The 21,833-nt window shown below is 39.5% G+C and overlaps 2 protein-coding genes across 3 annotated transcripts in view; one reads left to right on the top strand and one right to left on the bottom strand.

Annotated features, from left to right (window-relative positions):
• The window catches only part of LOC115245408, a 12,742-nt gene extending 5,981 nt beyond the window's left edge, over positions 1–6,761 (top strand). For both annotated transcript variants that reach the window (XM_029823718.1, XM_029823724.1), the window contains exons 3-4: positions 220–521; positions 2,169–6,761. In XM_029823718.1, the coding sequence (XP_029679578.1) occupies positions 220–521; positions 2,169–2,463 (597 nt within the window). In that variant the 3' untranslated portion in view covers positions 2,464–6,761. The remainder of the gene's footprint in view (positions 1–219; positions 522–2,168) is intronic.
• A 1,270-nt stretch (positions 6,762–8,031) lies between these two features.
• Positions 8,032–21,827, bottom strand: LOC115245547 (adenylate cyclase type 3-like). The gene is made up of 8 exons (XM_029823918.1): positions 18,659–21,827; positions 14,741–15,199; positions 14,001–14,019; positions 13,135–13,463; positions 12,139–12,483; positions 10,175–10,480; positions 9,618–9,962; positions 8,032–9,480 (listed from the first exon to the last, which is right to left on the bottom strand). Exons 1-8 carry the CDS (start codon positions 19,220–19,222, stop codon positions 9,298–9,300), a joined length of 2,550 nt encoding a protein of 849 aa, XP_029679778.1. The 5' UTR covers positions 19,223–21,827; the 3' UTR covers positions 8,032–9,297.
• Between the last annotated feature and the right edge of the window lie 6 nt (positions 21,828–21,833).

Here is a 21,833-nt window from a genome sequence, read left to right as displayed (position 1 = left end):
AATTCTCTCTGAATAATTTTTAATTGATCAGACGAACAATGCTGATGCCTTTTAACGCCATAAATTGCATTTCTATTGAAGAATGCAAGAGTGTTCAAGATCCTTTCTAGAACGATTGATTGCACTTTTAGTGAAATTCATTTTTCTACGCATCAATTTACATTTTATCGCGAGATGGGAACCTCCTAATTTGTAAAAATTAACGAGTTAATATTAAAGGCGTCGCCGTCACCGTGCGGTGTCACCTGCAACAGCCCGGCGATGACGCCGCAGCAGTCACGTCGCGCCAGCCTGCTGCATCCGGACCACGCGCGGCTGCAGCTTCCCTATCTTCACCACAACCACTATAACGCGGGAGGGCTGAAGAGTCCACCGTCGCCAGACAGGACGTCCGTGGACGAGGACCACGAAGATCGGCCCGCGCCGCCCAGTCCTTCCAGCTCGACCACCAGCAGCCTGCGATCAATGCCGAGCTCGGCAATCGTGTCGATGCACTCACAAGACAGAAGACGCAGCAGCAGGTAATTTATTTTTTATTTTTTATATCATATAATAATACAAAAACTTGTATATTTTTTTTATAACATTTGGTTTTAAAAATAACGATCTGTCATCGAGCGAAGATTATGTACAGAAGATTATGTTTGACAGCTTGAACATTGAAAAAGTTAATAGTGTGCAAGAGTAACTTTATTTCTGCTTGATGTGATTACACATAAAGATGTTACTCAAATAAAAGTATTTATAAAATAGCATCTTTAAAAGTTAAATTTTGCCATTGAAATATAATTGATATTATGATTGATAATAAACGATCAAAAATAATATAAAATTTATTAGAGAAGCTTAGAAGCAAAAACTTGAAGAGAATTGTTGCTGAAGAATGATTTTTGGTTTTTATATACATTTAATAAAATACAAAATATTTAAAAAAATATTATTTCTAACAAACTTGTTATAATAAAACTTTTTAAATGTTTATATATATAAGCAATAATAATAACATCTACTAACTAAAATAATAAAATAGCCGAGTCACATGAATGGCACGCGCGTAGGTTGTTAATAAAATAAAAAGCAGATCAATATCGTAAAATTTTTTACTATCGTGGCAAATAAGAGACGATATTTCTCTCTCGCCATCCAAACTATGGTAAGTGGGCAGAGTTCGAGATAGAATTTCGAAATAGTGTCGCGACAAGTTTGATGTCAAAGCATTACTATAAAAGACGTCTTATCTTTTTTTATCTCTTGTACTCAAAGGATCGGCGTCACAAATATTTACTCGCGTAGAAACGGCCTTATCCTTGGCCGCGTGTGCGCGACTCAAGCGAAGACCTAGAGATCCGGACGTCAGAAATAATCTATCGCGTGCTGCGCGTTCGACGCCGGACTCGGTCTTGACTCGTGTCAAGGAACGACCTTGGCATGATGTACGTTAATACACACACAGGACGTACATACGTCGATGACGTATATCAAACGCCAGCGCTCCATATGTATGTCCATGTGTATCGATGTAATTGTTCGCATTCGTACGGGTTCTTGAATATCGAGTGCTTCTTTTTACGACGAGGACCTCGAGAAAATCGCTTTTTTTCTTTTCTTCGCACCCGAGGTCAATCGCGTCCCAATTCCGTTTTTTTTTCTTTTTGTTTGTCACAATCTCATGACGTATATCAAACGCCAGCGCTCCATATGTATGTCCATGTGTATCGATGTAATTGTTCGCATTCGTACGGGTTCTTGAATATCGAGTGCTTCTTTTTACGACGAGGACCTCGAGAAAATCGCTTTTTTTCTTTTCTTCGCACCCGAGGTCAATCGCGTCCCAATTCCGTTTTTTTTTTCTTTTTGTTTGTCACAATCTCTCGTAATCTCGCGAGCGAACACGCAGGATTTTGCGCGAGGTCGAGACATTGGATCGTCTCGATAAAGGTCTACTTTTCATTGCCACACTTTGTCCGTGTTTTTATCTCAAAGCGAGAACTCATACCGGAATTATTGTACTCACTTCTAAAGTCGCGAAAGCATTCTTAAAAAAGCTATTTTTTTATACAATAAAAAAAAAACCAGTTAGAGTTAAGTAGTATAAATAATTTTTAAATTATAATATAAAATATTAGAAAAAATAATATTAATTATACCTACCAACTTTTTTTACACAGATACAGCATGTTCGACGCTCTGGACTTAGAGTATGCCCTGTTGAGGGCTGCGGCCCGCGGATCCGTAGGCCCGTACTCCCTGTCAGAGTCCCTCCACAAGCTGACTTTCACCCAGAGCCTGGCTTTCCCCGCTTTGGCGCGCGGTCTCGCCGCCAAGCAGAGTATGCCGAGCGGAAGATCGCAACAGCCCACCGAGAGCGGACTGAACGCCTTCGCCAAGGTAGTGACCGCGATGGTACTGATGCTGGTGAGCGTGTTGGTGTTCGGTGTCGTTTACAAGTTTGCCAAGACGTGAGGTTGGTTGCTGGCCCCAGGCCGTTATCCCGGATCGACGCAGGATAACAATCGTCTGGACGCCAGCGATGCTTTCAGCGGCAACGTCTGATGGAGCCTGAGGGAAGATCTGAAATTCATTATATGAAGCATCGGAGGTTCTACATGATACGGTCCGCGTTTAGGATAAACATTCGCCAGTTCTCCGATTATGAAATAAACGCTTGTACGGAAGACGAATGAAACAGACGATGATACGACTCTGTGACAGTCGATATCACCCTAGACTCACCCTAGATGCGACTAGCCAGGGTGTAAAAAAATTTTATACAACGTCTTACTCTTTTTCTTTATAACCAATGTGTGTATTAAATATATCTAATATAAAGTTTCAGCGATGGAGACGACGCTGCCATGCATGCAGAGGAACGCGAGAAGGATAATGAAAATAGCGTGATTGATAAGGTAATCGTAACGAGGATCCGTTGTTGGATCGACAAATAGTATGCGAATCAAATAGTATATGTGATGTACGTGTAATAATTACGTTTCGTGATGAATGTGAATAAGTAATATCGGCGTCGACAAGGAGATTTCGATGAACGAAATGTATGTCTTCTCGAAAGAGATAATTGTACGGGAAAATCAAGAAAGATTTAATCATTGAAATCCCGAGTGAGCTCTTTCCATCTAAAGTATCTCGATATAACGGATACACAAATTTGTGCTTTGGTCTCTATCGCCGACAAGAACAGCGTTTCCGCGCTGAATTGCTTTTCATCGATACTTCAAGTTACGGTAACTCGTTAAAGTATTATTCAACGAGTCGTGTCAATATCCTTCAACAATAAGTTTCGCTGCATTCTATTGATAGGCGATAACTGGGACGGCTCTCAGTCAATAATCCCGGATTGCGACTATGCGACGATTGTGAGGACGATTGAGCCATTCGTTGAATTGTCTGCTCTGCGCGATAAGATTCGAGAGATGCGCTTTATGCAATCCGGCGAACAAGCTGGATGCTTCAACTGCGATTACATCGCATTTCAAATCTAGATTCTTGCGCAAAATTAAACGCTATTAAAGGATCCCCACATTTTTTAAATTACTAAAATATAATTTCGCGAATTTTTAATGCAAATTTCTACTGAAATGACGAAATTTTTCCCGTTTAATTTTCGATGTAAATTTATTTTTAATTAAACCATTTATTAAAAATTGATAAATCTTCACGTTTTGGATAAAAATTCGCTTGTATCCAATTAAAAAAATTTTTAATTAAAAGGAATATAACAACATATATATAACAAATATAGTTTGCTCAAAATAAAAAAAACTTTTTATCCATCGTGTCATATCTATTCAATATTATATTATATTATTTATTTTTATAATTTATTTGACTATTTAACTTAACACTGGACTATCCAGAAATTTTTTCCCGAATAATGTAATCATGTTGCTTTGCAGTGCCTTGTACGCGCGCAGAGTTGTCATCTCAATACGAACGCCGTATGCGAGCGAATAATCTCGTGACCTCTTCGCGAATTTTGTGACGGTTCAAGTGCTTTATATAACTTCTCTTTGTGACAATCGGCCGGGAAGCGCTCCTTCCCGGCACAATTAAATTATAATATTAAGCGCGACTCGCGAGACCGTCGAGGCTTCCAATCGGAAACGAATTGCAACTTCCGACAGTGGGAAATTAATCTATGAAAGCTACAGCGCTTATCGTCTATGCTTTGTCTAAAACACATCGCGGTTTAAAACTAAATCGAAATCTAATATCGTGCGCGACATGAAATAGTTTTCAAAGCATAAACCGGCTGTTGATCGACGTTAAGGCTTATCATGTATTTTTATAAAATCTGATATCGATCGTTACGTCAGTAAGTAAAAATAAACTCGACTCGCTTGTTATATACTGTTTCCTCATCAAAGAATTTTCTAAAGGGTACGATCTTTATTTTTGCTAGATCCTAGGGTCGGTTTCGATTTCGTTTTAAGCCCGCGTATTAATCGAAGTACGCTCAAAAGAAAGCATCTTTGAGCTTGTTTCGTACAGCCTAGTGTTGTTCGTTTTATATATAATAAAGTACTATATATATACATACAAAACAACTATACATATACATATATATTGTACATATTTATGATCATTACGGAGGCGTATCTCTTTGTTATTTCGATGTTGCGCTCTGTACGAAAAAGCAACGAAATTTCTAAAGATATAATAATTCGAGACGCGTCATGGCATAGCGAAAGTGCCGTATTCTATTTTTTTTTAACTATCGTACTGTACAATATACATATATACATATATACATATATATGTAATACTAACTTGTTGCACTACGATGCATAAGGAAAGCAATTTCTTTCTTTATCTCCTTTGTGTGATTATGCGCGACGAATTTAAAACGGATGAGACGATGATATTTTCGCGATTTAAAGTTAAAATTGATCATTTACTTTATACCTCACAATTGTACAAAATGTATGCTGCCGCAAATTTTGCGATCAAACGAAGAAATCGTGTCTCTCCCATGATAGAATTTACATAGATGAGAAATTTAATTTTCATTCTTTGCAATTTCTTTTTAATCCGCGGTTCTCAGATCTTCGAATGGCGTAAAAGAAATAAAATTCAACAAAAAAAATCTTCTACAATAGTACATTTTTAAATACTATACTGGAAGAAAAAGATTAATAGAACTGTAGTCCTTTACGCGTTTAGTACTAACTCGAAACAAGCGTAGAACTTTTCGAGAGTGAAAAAAAGGGGAGGAGAGACGGAAATATGAAAAGGGCGGCTGAAAAGAGCTGACCTAAATTACACTGCAGTCTCCATTGTGATCACGACCCATAGAACGATAATAAAGTTAAATGGAAATGAAAATGGAATATTTTATGTTTTTTAAAGCTTATTTTCTCTCTCTCTCTCTCTCTCTCTCTCTGTATTTGAATAAAGACTGTATAGTTAATAAGAAAAAAAATTAAACATATGTGAAATGTGTAAATGAAATTGATTACACTACGTGCAGAGTGGTATTCGCGAATTTTCGGCGGTATACGTTTTTATTATGGTACTTACAATATTCTGTTGAGAGATCCTCTCATGTCAGAGTATCCTGTTGAGAGTTATCAGCCGGTACACCATGGAAAATGGGTCGATGCGATGTAAAATTGTTGCGCGTTGAATTTTAGTCGTGCCAATATACGAATCCGTGATCTCTCGTATCAGAGCGTTTCCCCCGATTCTCTTTGTAATTCCCTCCCCGCCCCCGTCTACGCTAAATATAATGCTTGTAAAACGTTGTAACTACTACCACCACTCGATCGTCCCATTTTGCGATAAATTACTTTTCTTCCTTCCCAGTAAAACGCAAAAGAAGAAACAATAAAAGGACTGGAAAATTATTAGTTAGCGGTAATCTTCTTAATCTTACTTATAATTCAATCCTCTTTACCTCTTTGTTCTTCTTGGAATTTAATCTTAATGGCTTGGTGTATTAGTAACATTGCAGTTATAAACAATCGAAAATTACAAAGGGGTTCGATTTAGGCGTCGTAACCGCAGAGGTAGACAACCAGACCTTCTTCTTCCATCAATCTCATTTTACTTTCACAAAATTCACAGAATTCTAATTCGAAAATTATTTACAAAGATGTTTAATGTCGTTTAATACTAAAGCCCGGTCTACAATGAGTTAGTTGTTAGTTATAAGTAAATTGACCAACTACAGTCGATTATTTCAAGAATATTCTTGAAATAATCAACTGTGGTCAATTTGCGTGCGACTGACGACTAACGACTCATTGTAGATTGGTCATAACACTCGCTACTCTTCTCTTTGATTGTAATAATCCTAGACGCGTTTAAGAGATGGACTTGATTCTCTGTCACGAAACATCTGAATGTTAAAAGTTGACAAAGTCCTGCTCCAAAACGCCGATAGAAAATTCTCAGGTTTATTCATAGCCAGAATCTAAAACGTTCGAGTTCGCGGGAAGATTATCTTGATTGTAATTTCATTTTTCGAATTCGTGCTAAATTTCTTGCGACTTCCACAACCAGCGCTTATTAGGCCAAGCCTTTGATGCTTAAGCTTGTCTTATTTTTATACTATTTTCACAAAATGCCATTATGAAATCTTGTTGATCGTTTTAGTCTAAAATGAAGTAGATCCAAATTTCCAAGCCGGATGAATGGACGAAATAATCCTTTGGATCTCTGCGAATAAATTTTAAAAGAGTGACGCGAGCACTTTCTTAAAAAAAAAAAAAAAAACTTTTCTCGTAGATGCCATTTATTATCTTGTCAATGCAGGAGTGGAGTTCCTCGCGTAATTTTACATACCACCTGTCTGTCCTTCTACGAAGATAACAGGCTTTATGACAGGTGTTTTTATTTCCCTCGAATTTTTCGATCGTCACATTTAAAGTCTGCTAACATATCAACAGTGATATATTCTTTTTACACGATTATATACGATTATACGCGGATCGTTTTGCGCATCTTACATTTTCTGTTTCGCCATCCGCTCGTTTGATAATCTCGCAATAAACAAATAAGTCAAAAGAAAATAATAGAAACCTAAATTTGTAAAATAGAATCTATTTCTCTTTGATATCAGAGATCAATTAAAAAATGTTTAGATATATCTTTCTATCTACCTATCTATCTATCTATCTATCTTCCTATTTACAATGCATTATCTCTTTGTATTTTTTGAATTAAATCAAGAAAAAAATAAAAAAAAAATTGAAATATGATCTCTAATCTCGAGAATTAAGTATTCAAAATGAGTTTCTATCAATTTCTCTTGATCTACTTTTTACAAGTGGCACATATCGATCATATTTTTCCGATTCCTCGCGTATCGATCGATCCTTCGGAAACATAGTATGTGCAAATGTATGTGTAAGAGAGAGAGTCCGTTTATTGCTATCTTACAAGAGATACTCTCTGATCTACGTACACATGTATGTATGACACACTGTGTCTGTCAATCGATGCGTGTGCATGCTTTTGTGTTTGTGTTGCGTGTACGCGTGATAATGCGGGCGAGAAATCGGCTGGAAATGGAAGTACGCAAATTCGTGAAAAGATTTGGAAGTAAATCGCTTTTCTTTCTCACTCAACGAAGAGATCTATTTTTGACTTTTGCTTAGTTTCTCTTGCGCTTAGGCCGATACCTACTTATTTTTTTCTTTATTTTTTCATTCAGTCGTTCTCTCCCTCTCTCTCACTCTGTCTTTCTCTCGCGCAACCCTTTCGTTACATTCAACCGTGTATTGCACGAGTACGTTGCATTGTCATACGAGAATCTGATATCAAGAGCGTTTGAATAAAATACCTCCTGAACACGCGCAGGGAGAGATCATTATATTTGCATCGGGATTTGTGCCGTCGTACAAAAAAAAAAAAAAAACGAATTCTTTCTAACGAAAGAATTAGTAGAAAATTTTTTTAAGTTTTCTCGTGTACACGTTGTACGTACGTACCCGAGTAATCTTGGTCTGGTGATAAACTTTTTCGGCGGCTGTAGAAAAATAAATTACTATCGTATCGGCGATTTTGTGTTTCTTTTTTTTTTTGTTTACTTTCTTCTTCCTCTTCTTTTTTTTATGCGGCACACGTTTCTATTCCCTAGGGTGTGTAAGTGTTTGTTGCTTTTATTTTTTCCCTTTATTAAGTTATATATTTACTGTCTCTGATATATCTCTCGGCTGTGCGCTCTACGAATGACGTGTATCCGGAAGGTGAATATATAGTTTTTTGTAAACCGACGTTCCGCTATGACACTTTGATTTCGAATCATCGGATAAACGATAAAATTATGCCGTTATGTCGACGATAACCAAAAGTGTGAAACCACGTTTTGCTAATATCTCTATCTTTTTCCCAAGATTCTCTTCCTCTCTTTTTCTTTTCGAATTTTTTAATTATTACCTGTACTAATAAAGATCCTAGATTAATGAAAATCCTAATATCGTGAATCCGCGCAAGTTTTTTTTCTTTTTTGTCAGTATAATTTGGAGAAAGAAGTTAGGTCTGCGAGATTTACCACACACGAAATGATTAGTTTTCTACGTTATCCTGATTCTCGATGCTCCATCCGACAAACACATCCATCTGCTATTATATTACATCTGTTAACAATATTACATTTGTGTTTCCTCACCTACGGATCTGTTGCTATTTACACGGCGACACATCAAAATATCGTTTTGTTCGGTCTGTAGTATGTCTCTAGAATCCCTATTATTCTTCGATTTTTTTTTTCAAATATACCCTGTACGCGAATTTCATACACTCTCGCCATTCGCGAAACGTACGCATGTACGCATGATTCCCGCTTGTACGCGTGCGTGCAAACATTGTGATAACGAGTAATCAACGCAACTATATCCTCTCCCTTCACGTTAATCGATGGATGATATGGTGACGTACGATGACACTCGAGAACAGCTGTAAACGATCTAGGCATCGATCCTACCCGATCCGGTCCTTTTCGTCCTTCCTTCCGTGTGCAATCTCTTTCATCTGAGAGACACGAGGATGCTAACATTTAGAGAGTTCTCTACGACAATACATTTAGCTCGCCGAACGTCCTTCAAGAAAATTTCGTTCGACGTATAGAAATGTCGTCTAAGTTACAACTCGTCTCTCTTTTCACTCGTCGCTTCGCGAACGAATGTCAGATTGGACATTAAATTTTTCTTACAAACATCCAATTTCTGTTACATTTCGAAGAAAGCTTAAGTCCCCTGTAATGGGACTTCTTTTCAATCGTTTCCCGTGGAGATTTGCAACGATTTTTTTGAATTTGAGTTAGAGCCTTCATTACATTTATTGATAGATTATCGGATGAGTGGGTTCAACGGGTAGATCGCTGTCCAGATCTAGAAAGACGCCGTCCTTGGAGACGAGGTAGTGCGTCAAGAGCTGTCCCTTGCCCTTGACGAACACGAGGCCTCGCTGCTCGAATCCGAAACCGTACGGCTCCAGTATCTTCCGCGTCTCGTCAGTAACCTGCAAAGTTTATTTTTTTATTTTTAGATCTCACTCCATAAAATAATATTCATATTCAGAGATTATTTTCAACAAAAATAAAGAAGTAAATTAAAAATAAAAATATATCATTGATTTATTTCTGATCTCCACGGTACCTGAATACAGCCGACCTTCCCTGTGCTCTCCATCCTCGACGCGACATTGACGGTGTTGCCCCAAATGTCGTAGTGTGGCTTTCGCGCCCCGATGACACCGGCGGTTACCGGCCCGTGATTGATCCCCATTTTCAGAACAAAATGATTGAAGCTCTGCTCGTTAATACTTGACAGAGCCTTTTTAAGCTCCAGGGCGAAATCTACGAGGGTGACGAGATGATCCCACCGGGGACCGTTTTCCGATTGCGTCGAACCGATTGCATCGGTTATCCCCGAGGCGGCCATGTAGGTCGAGCCTATCGTCTTGATCTTGATGATGTTCTTGAACTTATTCTGATCAAGAATCTAACGAGAATAAAAATATCGAAACAAATTTAAATATTTATTGAGATTAAAGCAATTTATGGAAATTGTTAAATATACGTTTGCAAAAAAGCGAATTTTCTCTTTTATAAAATTAAATATTTAAAGCATTGGACTGATTTTTTAGACCGATTCTTCTTTTTTAAGAAGATGAGTATCGCGTAGCTATGCAAAATATACGAGGGTAAACTTACAGCGTCAAAATCGGAGATGACCTCGTTTAGAAACCTGAGGCACTCAAGGCCTTGATTGTTGATGCTCTCCTCGCTGTAGAAGTCGGCGAAATTCGGCATGCTGGCAAATAGCACGCCCACCTCGGCATAACTCTGACTGTAGAGATCGTCGTAGTGTCTCGCGTGCGACAGGAAATAGGCGGCCACATGAGGCGGCAGGATGTTGTATATTAGCGCGCCGTTTCTCCGCTTCATGTCCGCCGCTCGTTCTCTTTGTGCTATCACTTCTCGTCCCCGCACATATAGAATTCTTCGCGCCTTCTCAGCCTGCATGTGACATTGCGACAAATTCGTTTATCAACGAAATTGTCACTCGATATTTTTGTGCGATCAAATAAAGTTTTGACGAATTAAAACTTGGCGCAGTTAAAATAATTTTTGTGTTATATTTTTATGTGATTGAATATATATTATAAAACTGCTGATAATAAGAAAACTATGTAAGAGCATCTTCATTCGAATTGTCCTACATTTCCTCGTTTCGTGGAGCGCAGGGATTTGTATTTCCGTGACGGCGGAGAGGAAATGTCTAGAATGAAAATTTGACGCGAAATTGCTTTTGCTTCTCTCGGTGATTTTAGCAGAGAGCGGATGGAGGATCGCGCTGGGCGAGTGGAATGTCATTCATGTACCATGAAAAGCCCACTTGAAAATCGCAAATTACTCGAGGTCCAATTTCTCGATTGAACCCGGCCGTTGTCGCCGCTGTCCGCAAACGGATTATGTTTCTATTTCGCACCCGATACCGATTGCTGAATTATTTCGGAAAATTGCAATAACGTTTATCTCATTTTTACGGCATGCAAAATAAAATGCGATTGCAACAATATGAGAAATAAGAATAATTTTATCTTAAAATATTAAAAATAATAAAGTTATATCAGGTGATTGCATAAGTTCGTGCCCGATTTAAATATAAACTTCAATAGATTATATTAAATGACGAAAAGCGGTTTAATTATCGATGTTCAGCCTCTTAGCAATATCTTCAGTTGTAATCCTTGGGTTTCTTTCCACTAAGGCATGCACAATGTTATCATCAATGCCAGAAGGCCGTCCAGAGCGGGTTTGATCCTCCATGTTGAAATCACCATTTCGAAATCTGCCAAACCACTTTTTGACTGTTCGGAGAGCAGGAGCGCGGTCTAAATAAACGGTTTGAATATTTTTTTTGTGCAATCCCAACACTCACGCCTTTCCGAAATTCATGTAACATTACATGCCGCAAATGCACCTTGTGGTTCTCCATTTTTAATGATTTCTCTTATGCACAAATGGACTTATCTGAATAATGTCTGACGCTAAATTGACATAAGACAATGTCATCTATTCGGTGTAAGCAACAATTACCACACGAAAACAATAGAACTCCGCCATGCAGTAACTTAATGCCATCTATGAAAATCGGGCACGAACTTATGCAATCATCCAATATATATATATATGATTTCTAAAAATACATTATCGTTGCCAATTTATATAATAATATTTCGATCCCGCTCTTGATACCTGATTCTTCAACATGACGCTTGGCTTTCTCTCTCTCTCGCGAATTGGATCGTCGACACGATTTTATAAACCCGGTAGAATTGATTGTTCTTTTATCGACATGCCTGTCGATGTCGTCGGAGCAAGGGATCGTTTTCGCATGCCGTTACATTTACTACTGTAACTGTAACGCACGGAAAGTTGATTCATGCGAATTTAAAGCGATCGTATCTAGCCATTCAAGCTTGCAGCAATCGACACAGTCGTGTCGGATTTTTTTTTTCAAACACGCAGGAATTTACGTCGTCATTCGAAATCGCGTACTCGATATTAATCCATTATACCGACGTATCATTACTAACGTAAAAAGGATGCTACAAAAAAATGCTAAAAAAAGAATATTCAAGATCTTCCTTAGAAAAACACTTTGCACTTACGTATCTCGCCACGATGATCAGCGCGGTCGCGACGATAAACAGGGTGGTCGCCAATGAATATTTCAGCGGGAAGGGCACCCATCGTCCAGACATATCCTCCATGTCCTCCCTGTCGAGGCTCGACGCAAGGAACAGAATGTTGATGCAGGACTGCGCGCCGGCAAGAAAATACATCAGGCACGCCTTGGTCAAGTAACATAAGTACGTTGGCATCGAGATGGCGATCAGTGCGAGGACGCCGATGTACGAGTAATACGAAGGATATGGACATCGCGGGGACCGCCAGCTTACAATTAGCGAGATGTTCTTTGGCGGCTCGGCCTCATCGATGATCGCACAATTGGTCTACGAACAGCGAGATTAATGTATAACGGTTCGCAAGACTTGTATTAGAAATAAAGAGCCTTTTTGAGATATTAAAGTATAAATGATGATGAAATATTTCTTTGTATTTAATGTCGAGAATATAATGTCGAATACTGTTGAATAGAGATTTTTGGACAGAGTTATGTTATATCAGAAATATATTATAATATTATGTTATATTAAACATAATAGTTGTGATAATTAAATTAATTAAACATAAATAATTATGTTATATTAAATTTATTTTTTTCTGGAGATATTCAAAATAGAAATATGTCTTATATAGTATTTAAGAAAGAATATAATATAGAATATTATGGTTCTGTTTCAGTTTTTATTTCAAGAGAAAAGAATATTATATCATACTAGAGATCGAGACATTTCTCTTAGATATTAAAAAATAAAAATATGAGAAGTATAAATAGAAAATGAAAATATTGGAATGAATATATTTTTTATTTTATTCTTATCTTATTAATATTTAGCGTCAAAAATATAATGTTGAAGATTATAATATTACTGCAAATGACTACATGCATCATTAAATTTCTGCTAATGAATACAATCTCTCAGTGCAGTCAGGCTGCGGCAACAAGTATCGATTAAAAGACCAACTGTCCGAGTTCTTACCATGTCCAATAGCAGAAAAATTATAAGAGAAAAAGTCATTAGGAGCGTGAGAGTGCTTCTGAGCCACGTTGCCCTGACGGCGCTGCTAAGACAAGTGGCCCCGGCTAGCACGATCCCGAAGAGGGCGACCACTCCGGCACCACCCCACGTGAACGGTCCCCAGGGTTGCAGTCTCCAGGCCGGGGCCGCGCACATCGTCACCAAAGGCCCGCCGAGGAGTGACAAAGGCGAGAAGGTCTCCAATGTTTCGTGAAACGCCGTCTCCACTCCCGGATCCTTGAACCGTAGGGTCAACCAGGAGACGTGACCTTTCAGGTCGGTAACACCACCTACGAGTGTTCGTGCGCTGACGTCACATTTAAGGCTTGAGCCGTTAATGGGACGGCCGGATGTCCGGCAATTAGCCACCACGGATTATCACCCCGGTCGATCCCCGCCCATCGAGATTAATTTTCGTTTCGACTTGCATCCGAAAAATTTGATTTCAACGAATTTAGAACAATTTTCTCTTTCTTTTCAAGATGAAATTATTTTCCATAAATATAAAATAAGCTTTCAGCTTTTTTTTTCTCACGCAATGAAATATTTTAATTTTTTATCGTCAACGCTTGTTGCGTAATTAGATGTTAGTCGACACGAGTGACACGCTTGCTCGAGCGTCGATTCTAATCAGTATCCGCATCAATAATTGTAGTACCCGAGAGTAACACTTGGCGAACGCATGCGCGGATTTTTAAGCCGCTTACAAGCTTCGAACGACAAGCAACGTTCTCCGATTTAATCCTTTTCGAGTTAATTTTGCCGAATTTTCTACTTAACGCGTCGCGCGCTACTCGAACCAAAAATGTATCGGGGATAATTTTTACCTCTACTGTCGAGCTTTTGCTTGTTGCGTAATTAGATGTTAGTCGACACGAGTGACACGCTTGCTCGAGCGTCGATTCTAATCAGTATCCGCATCAATAATTGTAGTACCCGAGAGTAACACTTGGCGAACGCATGCGCGAATTTTTAAGCCGCTTACAAGCTTCGAACGAGAAGCAACGTTCTCCGATTTAATTCTTTTCAAGTTAATTTTGCCGAATTTTCTACTTAACGCGTCGCGCGCGACTCGAACCAAAAATGTATCGAAATTTGCCCGAAATGGAATCAATCGTCGTCGCGTTGTGATCGCATGCAATTTTCGTTCCCGGGGCGGAAATAGAACGCGCGAGCTACGGAATTCTATCATTTTACTGAGTCATTTTACGATTAGCATTTGATGGCACGCGAAGCCTCGCTTAATATGTATATACATTGGGTAATAGAATCGTAAGAACTTTTTTGCGGCGTACGGACGCATGACATCTCAACGTGTTTTTTAAAAATATATATTTCAATTTCGCTAATAACAGCATATAATTCGATTCCTCCTCGTAAATAATTAAAAAATTAATTACTAGCGGAATTGAGACACATGGTTTTCCGATAAAGATCTACTACCTACGAGAACAGCATTTCTCAACCTGTGCGTGATATTACTTTTCTCATAAAATCGATAAACACTGAAGCAAAAGACGCAAGAATGTAATAAAAGTAAAATGTTAAATTTAGTAGTATTAAAGACACATATTCTCGATTTAACGTGAAACATAAATTGTCTATTACTAATATATATTTCTAATGAAAACTTTAAAAATAAATACCGTTCGCTGAGCTGATCGAATCGCGCGAATAGCTCGTTGAGTATCTTGACGAGCTCGCTGGCGCTGTAGGTCGACGAGATCGCGGTGAAGCCGACTATGTCGGCGTAAAGTATCGACACGTTCTCGTGCCTGGACATGTAGATCTTCTTGAATTGTGTGTCGAGAGAGGCGCCGAGGTCCTGTCGCATCTTGACCGCGACATGCTCCGGCAGAACGCTCAGCAGCAGCCGTTCCTGCTCCGCGCTCTGCTCCTCGATTATCAGCTGGACCTCCAGGCTCTGCCTGGTCTCCAGGAACGCCCGGCGCTGCTGGAACTCGGCCAGACAGTAGCTGCAAGCACCCAAAATAGCGGCGCCGGCAAAGAGTGTCACCGTCAGGATCTACAGGACGTTTTTACGAAGCTGATTTACGAGTGTGTCTGGCTATGCGAGGGCAAACTGGTCGCGACGCGAGAACCGGCGGCGAGTTCATTAGGCATACTTATTAAAACTTAATTGCAAATATAGTTCGCGACGCGAGCTAGATAAAAAAATTTAGCTTCTTTTTGAACGTTTAATAAATTCAGATGACGAATCGTTAGAAATTTACGAGTTTATAGCTTACGTTTGTGGAATCGAAAACTTAATATTTTTAGAACGTTTTCCTGTAGAAAATAATACATTTAATATTTTAATATCAGAGAAACTAAAAATGAAGGTAGAAGAGTTACATTTATCTGAAAGAGAGTGAGAATAGCAGCGCAACGTTGTTTCCGTCAATAGCAAACACAGTCAATATCTCGATCGCAAGGTCACTTTTCCGTGTCGGGTGGTCCTCTGTTCTCAGGGGAAAAAGCATTGAGCGTCGCGTATCGAAAGGCAACCTCTCGCATCGTTGCCCAGCTCCATTCTCTCACACACTCTTGCTCTTTCTCTCTTTCACACCATTTCGCTCTCATTACATCGCGCCTCTATCTCCGTCGCGCTCTCTCTATTTTAAACTACCATTGACCAAACTCTACTCAAGTGTTACTAACGACGAGAGCCACGTGTCTGCACGTCTACTTCCAGCTTTCGCTTTCACACGATATCCGCTGCCAAAAGTTTCGCATGCCCCGGTCGATGCACCTGTACTGTTTACTATATCAATGCTACGCTAGATCAATGACGAGCCAATTATCCGTTAAAATTTCTCGCACCGACAAACGCGCGTGGGTTACTCAATATTGTATCTAAAAACAATTTTTATTTCTCGCTCAATTCCCGTCAATAAATGAAGAGTAAAGATAATACGATATCTCGCGTAAGACAATCTCGGCGGATTCTGTAACCTCTTGAATTCCAGTACTCTTCGTGTAATCCGATATATAATCCTGCTATTCTCTTCACGATCAAAAACAAATCACAGAGAAAATATCTATCGAGAAGTGAAAAATGAAGCAATCGCTTCGCAAGTCTCTCGGTTTTCTGAAAGATCTTTCTTTCGTTGGACTTGCGTCACGAGCATTTGAAACTGACTCTGTGAAATTGTAGTTTATCGTATTGAATATACGATGCTATTATCAACAGGAACAAAGATATACGAATTCAACTTCGCTGGCGATACACTGCAATGCTATTATCGCTTCAGCAATGATATTACATCGCATATCAGGATCGATAAGTCAAGCCTATAGGCTTATACATGCCGAGCACAGTACATTGGACGTATCAATTTTTACGGGTTGTTAATAATTTTACAATTTTATTTACGGTAAAAAATAAAAGAAATGATAGATAATATTTTTACGATAAATTAATATAAATCTCTGATAAATATTAATACCAATAGCGGGACAATTTCTTTTTTATTCCTTAATAATAAAGTAAATATTTTAATAAATGAGTTACGATTAGCATGTAAAGTGAATAAATAATCAATAATTTTTTTAATAATAATTATATCTTTATTTAAAAAAGACTAAAGAGGTGAAAATTAAATTATCGCGAATCACTGGATGACTGGATGGTTGGATGCCAACAAAAATCGCGGAGAAGAACTCACTTGCAGCGTCCTTGATCTCAATGCGATGCATGTATTGATGCGATAAACGTAGCGTAACTCGCATCGGCTGCGATCACCGTCAATGTGCAAAAGTGTCTAAGGTCAAGAGTTATGACCAGAAATAGTATATAATTTGCAATTAATAGTCTCTTCTAAATATGTCGTTCGCGTAGCCTACTCATTTTACACATCTCTCCCATTTTAATAAAAGCAAATCCATCGCGATATTTGCATGTGTGTATTTAATTTTTTTCTTTACATATCGATTTTATCTTGAATAGCTTTTTAAAGGAACGAAATGAATTTTACATTACGATTTATACTAGTTTCTTTACCGATTCTCGATTCCTTCTCGTGAAAGAGAATTTTTTGCAAAAGATGCGACATTAAATATGTCTGATATTTTCTCTTTTTTTTCGCAACCGTATATTATCGCGTATTCGCGTAAAAGTAGCGGTGATACGCTTCGTTGAGTGTGGATCGATGTTGGTGCACGCGCTGTCGGTCCTCGGTTGGCAGTGAATTAGTTTGTCGATGTCGGCCTCGGCGATATCATTGTTTCCATCCTCTGTGCGTGTCGCGTTTTATCCCTTGAACGCAATTAATACGGGCGCTATTCGTTGCTTTTGATTTTTCACATCGTCACGCGCGATTGTGCTCGCGTCACATCAAAACGATCTCGTATCTCGCGAAGAGAGTGCGTACTCGATTTTATTGTCCCTATCCACTCAAAAAAATGTCTTGCTGATATAGGTAGATTTCTAGGTGTCACAACAAAAATTTATCGCTATTTTTTGTATCTGTTAGAATATTGTCTGTTACATATAGAATTTATAGCAGCAATATTCTAATAATATCTTCTAGAAAATTTAGGTCCCATTGCCCAATGTTAATCATTGGATAAATATGAGTTTCGATACTACAGCTAGAACAATCTTTGTGAGAAATATAACTGCCAATTATAACTGCAGCATCGAAAAATTGAGAGAAATTGTTTAAAAGAGCTAGATAGATTGGGCGCGTTATACAAATATGTTCGATGTGAGGATTATATATTCATTTGTTTCTTGCCGCTAATCTTTTCTGTGTACCACAGTCAAACTTTATAACAAGTATGATTGGCCTTACATGGATAGGCGCCACAGAAAAACATTCTTTCTAAATTTCACAAACAGTTCAGATATAAATTCTGTCTCTGTGACTTAGATTGATTAAATGCGAAACATATGCGATATCACAGTATTTGCTAATCATTTATGTACCTCAGTTAATTTTGCGCACCCAGAAAATTTTTGCTGTAGTTGCAATACCACTTTTTTGAGTGTCGTTTTCTCTCTTTTCTTTTCGAGACAGCCATCGATATAGCACGGTATCTGCACTCTATAAACACGCTGTTTTATCACGCCTTTTTTAGGTCTGATTGAAGGGACTTGACTCATTAAATATAGAATGCGATGTATATGAGAGTATTTAAGTTATTTTTAATAATCCTATCGAGGGGTGCTATAAATGGAAGAGGAGGTCATGTGATAAATTACGCGAGCTTTCGCAGGATTAGCTCTTGCATTGATTAAAACGACGAGAGCGTTTCACGCGTTTGCGAATCGAAAGAAGGCTCGCCTCCGTCAACGGTGCTTGAACTTTGACGCCCTCGCCGCGCGATTCTCTCGAGCACCATCTCGAGCAAGGGAAAAGAGAAGGGGATGGCTTTCAATTCATATCCAACCCTCTCTTAACGATCCGCCAACCCGGAGAACCCAATCGCGGGATTCCCGATCGACGGATGTGCCGGACGAGACATTTACGCGGTTACCTACCAGAACGTCGATGGGCTGTGTCTTGAGATCCTCCAATGTCGCACTGGAAAGGCCGATCACGGCGAAGAAGTAAATGAGAACGCTGCTGAGCGCGAGCAACGTGCAACGGCAGAGCTTGAGCGGCAGGCTGGCGAACAGCAAGTATAGCAACAGCAACATCCAGCCTAGGCTGTCCCTCGGCGTGACCTTGGTGGACTTGAGGAACAGCTGTGCGGGCAGGTGGACGATCCACATCTGTCCGACTATACACGGTACCACCGACCAGAGCGAATTCCTCGCCTTGGTGCCGTGCTCGGCCCATATCAGCAGGCCGATGTTCAGGCTGAGGAACGCGGCGGTGACGCTACGCGCCAGCAGCTCGATACCCGGCACTGCCACCGCGTAAACGCCGTACAGGATCGCCGACATCAGGAAACACGTGAGGCCGCCGCGACGCTGCTGTAGAGATGAGGCGCGATATAGCTTCTCGAGTCGAGCGCTGCTGAAGCTTGTCTTAAGCAGATTCGACGGTCTGCCACAGTTCAGGTAGGATTCCTCGTTCGTCGTTTCCTGTCGCTGCGACATGGCGTCGATGTTATAATCGTCGTCGTCGTCGTCGTCGTCTTCCGTTAATTAAAACATACGCAACGCAACCATCACACATTCTACCGCATCTCCGCGATCGCCGCTTTCTCCTCTATAAGGACGATCGACCGATCACGGCACGATCAACCTCGCCACCGTTTTCTCGTGGACACATACCCTCGTGGTACCCAGGAGAACTTGTCAAGATCCCCTAGTGATCCCGCTCGTTGCTTCGTCAATCTTCAAGTCTCAAGCGACCCGCGAGTCAGGCGCGAACGCGGAATCCGCGTTCAGGATCCTCGAGCTCGCTGACGCGGCTGTTATCCTGAGAACGCGTACACCCGAAATATTCACGCACTCACACATACACGCGTACACCCGCGCGCGCGCGCGTGTCGAGCGCTGGACGAGCTTCTCTCAGGACGCAGCATCCGCACCCGCGTGTAGGGTGCTCCAGCCAGCCGGGTTGCTACTACCGGCGGACAGCTACTACCTCTTCTGCACGGCCTACCTCCTCCACGGTCGCGTATATACATCGTCGCCGATATATTCCTCGCCACCCTCCCTGGCGCCGCACTCACCCCCGTATATTTATCTCCGTCTGTCGCGCCGTTTTCGCCGCCGCGCTCTCCTTCTTCCCGTAGTAGCCACGTCCAGGCGTGCGCCCTGCGATCCTGAGGCCGCCACACGACCCTCCGACCCGGGTCGATATCAACCACCACAAACCCCAGCAGTTGACGCCAGGCTCTACCTGTGCGCCTCCTTCTACTGTGCGCTGTCCTATCGTACGTACATATATCGAAGACCTAATCTGCGCCTCGCGCGCGCAGGCTCACCTTCCGTAGATTTCATCCCGAGTTTGTCCCGGAGCGGATCCTGCTTTTATTTTAGGACAGGCAAACGTAATCGGCTCGCAAGAATCCCTCGGGCGCGTTGACTATATGTCTATACAGGGTGAGTTGCTAGAAATTGGCATTTCTAATCATTCGTGAGATAAGTATTTTATAGAATAATGTTTCAGATTAAAGTTGCTTGATTTTAAAAGACATTCCATTATCAGCATGATTTTATTTTATACGATGCTGCTTTATAGGTTTTGACGTCATTTTTATTTTATCATTTTTAATTGTAGAATATACGTATATATATATTTTACTTTAATACTTATATACGTAGAATAATGGAGAATCTCGATTGATATAAAATATATACACTTTTGTTAAAAAAACAAAGGTTCTTTTAAAATATCAAAATCATCTGGATCAAGATCGAGCTAATCAAGGAATGTCTCTCTTGAAATCAAGTAATTTTCATCTAAAATATTTTTCTATAAGATAGATATCTTAGAATTCAAGAATGGCAATTTTTAATGACTCATCCTGTATAGTATATAGCTTTCGGTTGAGAGGAAAATTTCTCAACCAATCAAGTCATGAATGATAGAGGCTATGACGATCAACGAATATTATGCGCAATTACGCTTTGAAGAGAGACGCGATAAAGCAATTGGTATAAATATTGAGCAGAAATTGTAATTGGAAGTGTCTCCATATGTTGATTCTAATTATATGTAATGTGTGAAAAATTACGTATATCTTAATTTAGATATTGTAAAGACACTAAATTAAATTATATAAATAAAGACACTAAATATAAATTATATAAATTATATTTTTAAAATGCCTCCTATTTATTTTAAATTCTTCGAATCATAACTCTTAGCCAATTATACGCGTTAAGACAAACTATTCATTAACTTTTACTCTACGGGGGGTTTACTCTTCATGTCTAATTACGTCCGAGTTATCGCAAAATACCTTGTTTAACTCTTCTCTTTTCATTATAAAGCAATTTTATTCCTCAAACGTATTCCAGGAACCTAATTCGATCTTCGCCGACGATTAAATAAATTGCATATCTGTTTCGTAGAATTATCTCATTAATTTCTAGCTTCATCAGTTTATAACCGCGGATATAATCGGAACTTGACCCACTCGCAAAGTTCAACAAGCGCAGCTACATATAAATAAGTTATTTGTTGTAGCTATCTGAGCGATTAATTCTCGCAGAGCGATTAATTCTCGCAATATTGATGTATCTCGGGAGAGAAGATTATGATACAAGGGTTCGCTATACACGCTCATTATTTATTCTCAATAAACCGGCGTGAATCTTCATTTCTCGTTTCATCATCGCTTTACTTATTCAAATTTATCTAATTCTTGCATTTGTTTACATGCAATATACTGAATAGTTACCGGCTTTTTATTTCTCAAAACCACATAATCGCAAGCCACTTTTGTTATTTTCTTTTTTCTTTTCTTTTTTTGTTACAAGAAACGCAAGTAATCCGATTGAGTCACGGTACGTGATCTTTTAGTTATACGAGTCACGATCTCGCTACAAGAGAGATGAGTTCAACACGTACAAGTCTGAATTAATCGAGCACCGCGACGTGCATCAAATCTAAACTCGGGCAACAATGCAGAATGGGATCGTCTCCCGATAATCGATCGATTGATAAATTGCGCGAAGGAAATCAACTTACATACATCGGTGGAGTGACTTGGCATAGGGGTATAGAAAAGCATCGAGTTTATCAGATGTAGGG

The sequence above is a fragment of the Formica exsecta genome, unplaced genomic scaffold (assembly GCF_003651465.1).
Source record: "Formica exsecta isolate Colony F162 unplaced genomic scaffold, ASM365146v1 scaffold122, whole genome shotgun sequence".
Taxonomy (NCBI): domain Eukaryota; kingdom Metazoa; phylum Arthropoda; class Insecta; order Hymenoptera; family Formicidae; genus Formica; species Formica exsecta.
Note: the sequence above shows the minus strand (reverse complement) of the source record. Positions and strands in the feature narration are given on the sequence as shown.

Coding starts and splice junctions, on each gene's coding strand:
- LOC115245547 (XM_029823918.1), bottom strand. CDS start 19,222: ATGTCGCAGCGACAGGAAACGACGAACGAGGAATCCTACCTGAACTGT. Junction 15,200..18,658: donor CACAGCCCATCGACGTTCTG/GTAGGTAACCGC, acceptor AACGTCCTGTAG/ATCCTGACGGTGACACTCTT. Junction 9,481..9,617: donor GGAAGGTCGGCTGTATTCAG/GTACCGTGGAGA, acceptor TAAACTTTGCAG/GTTACTGACGAGACGCGGAA.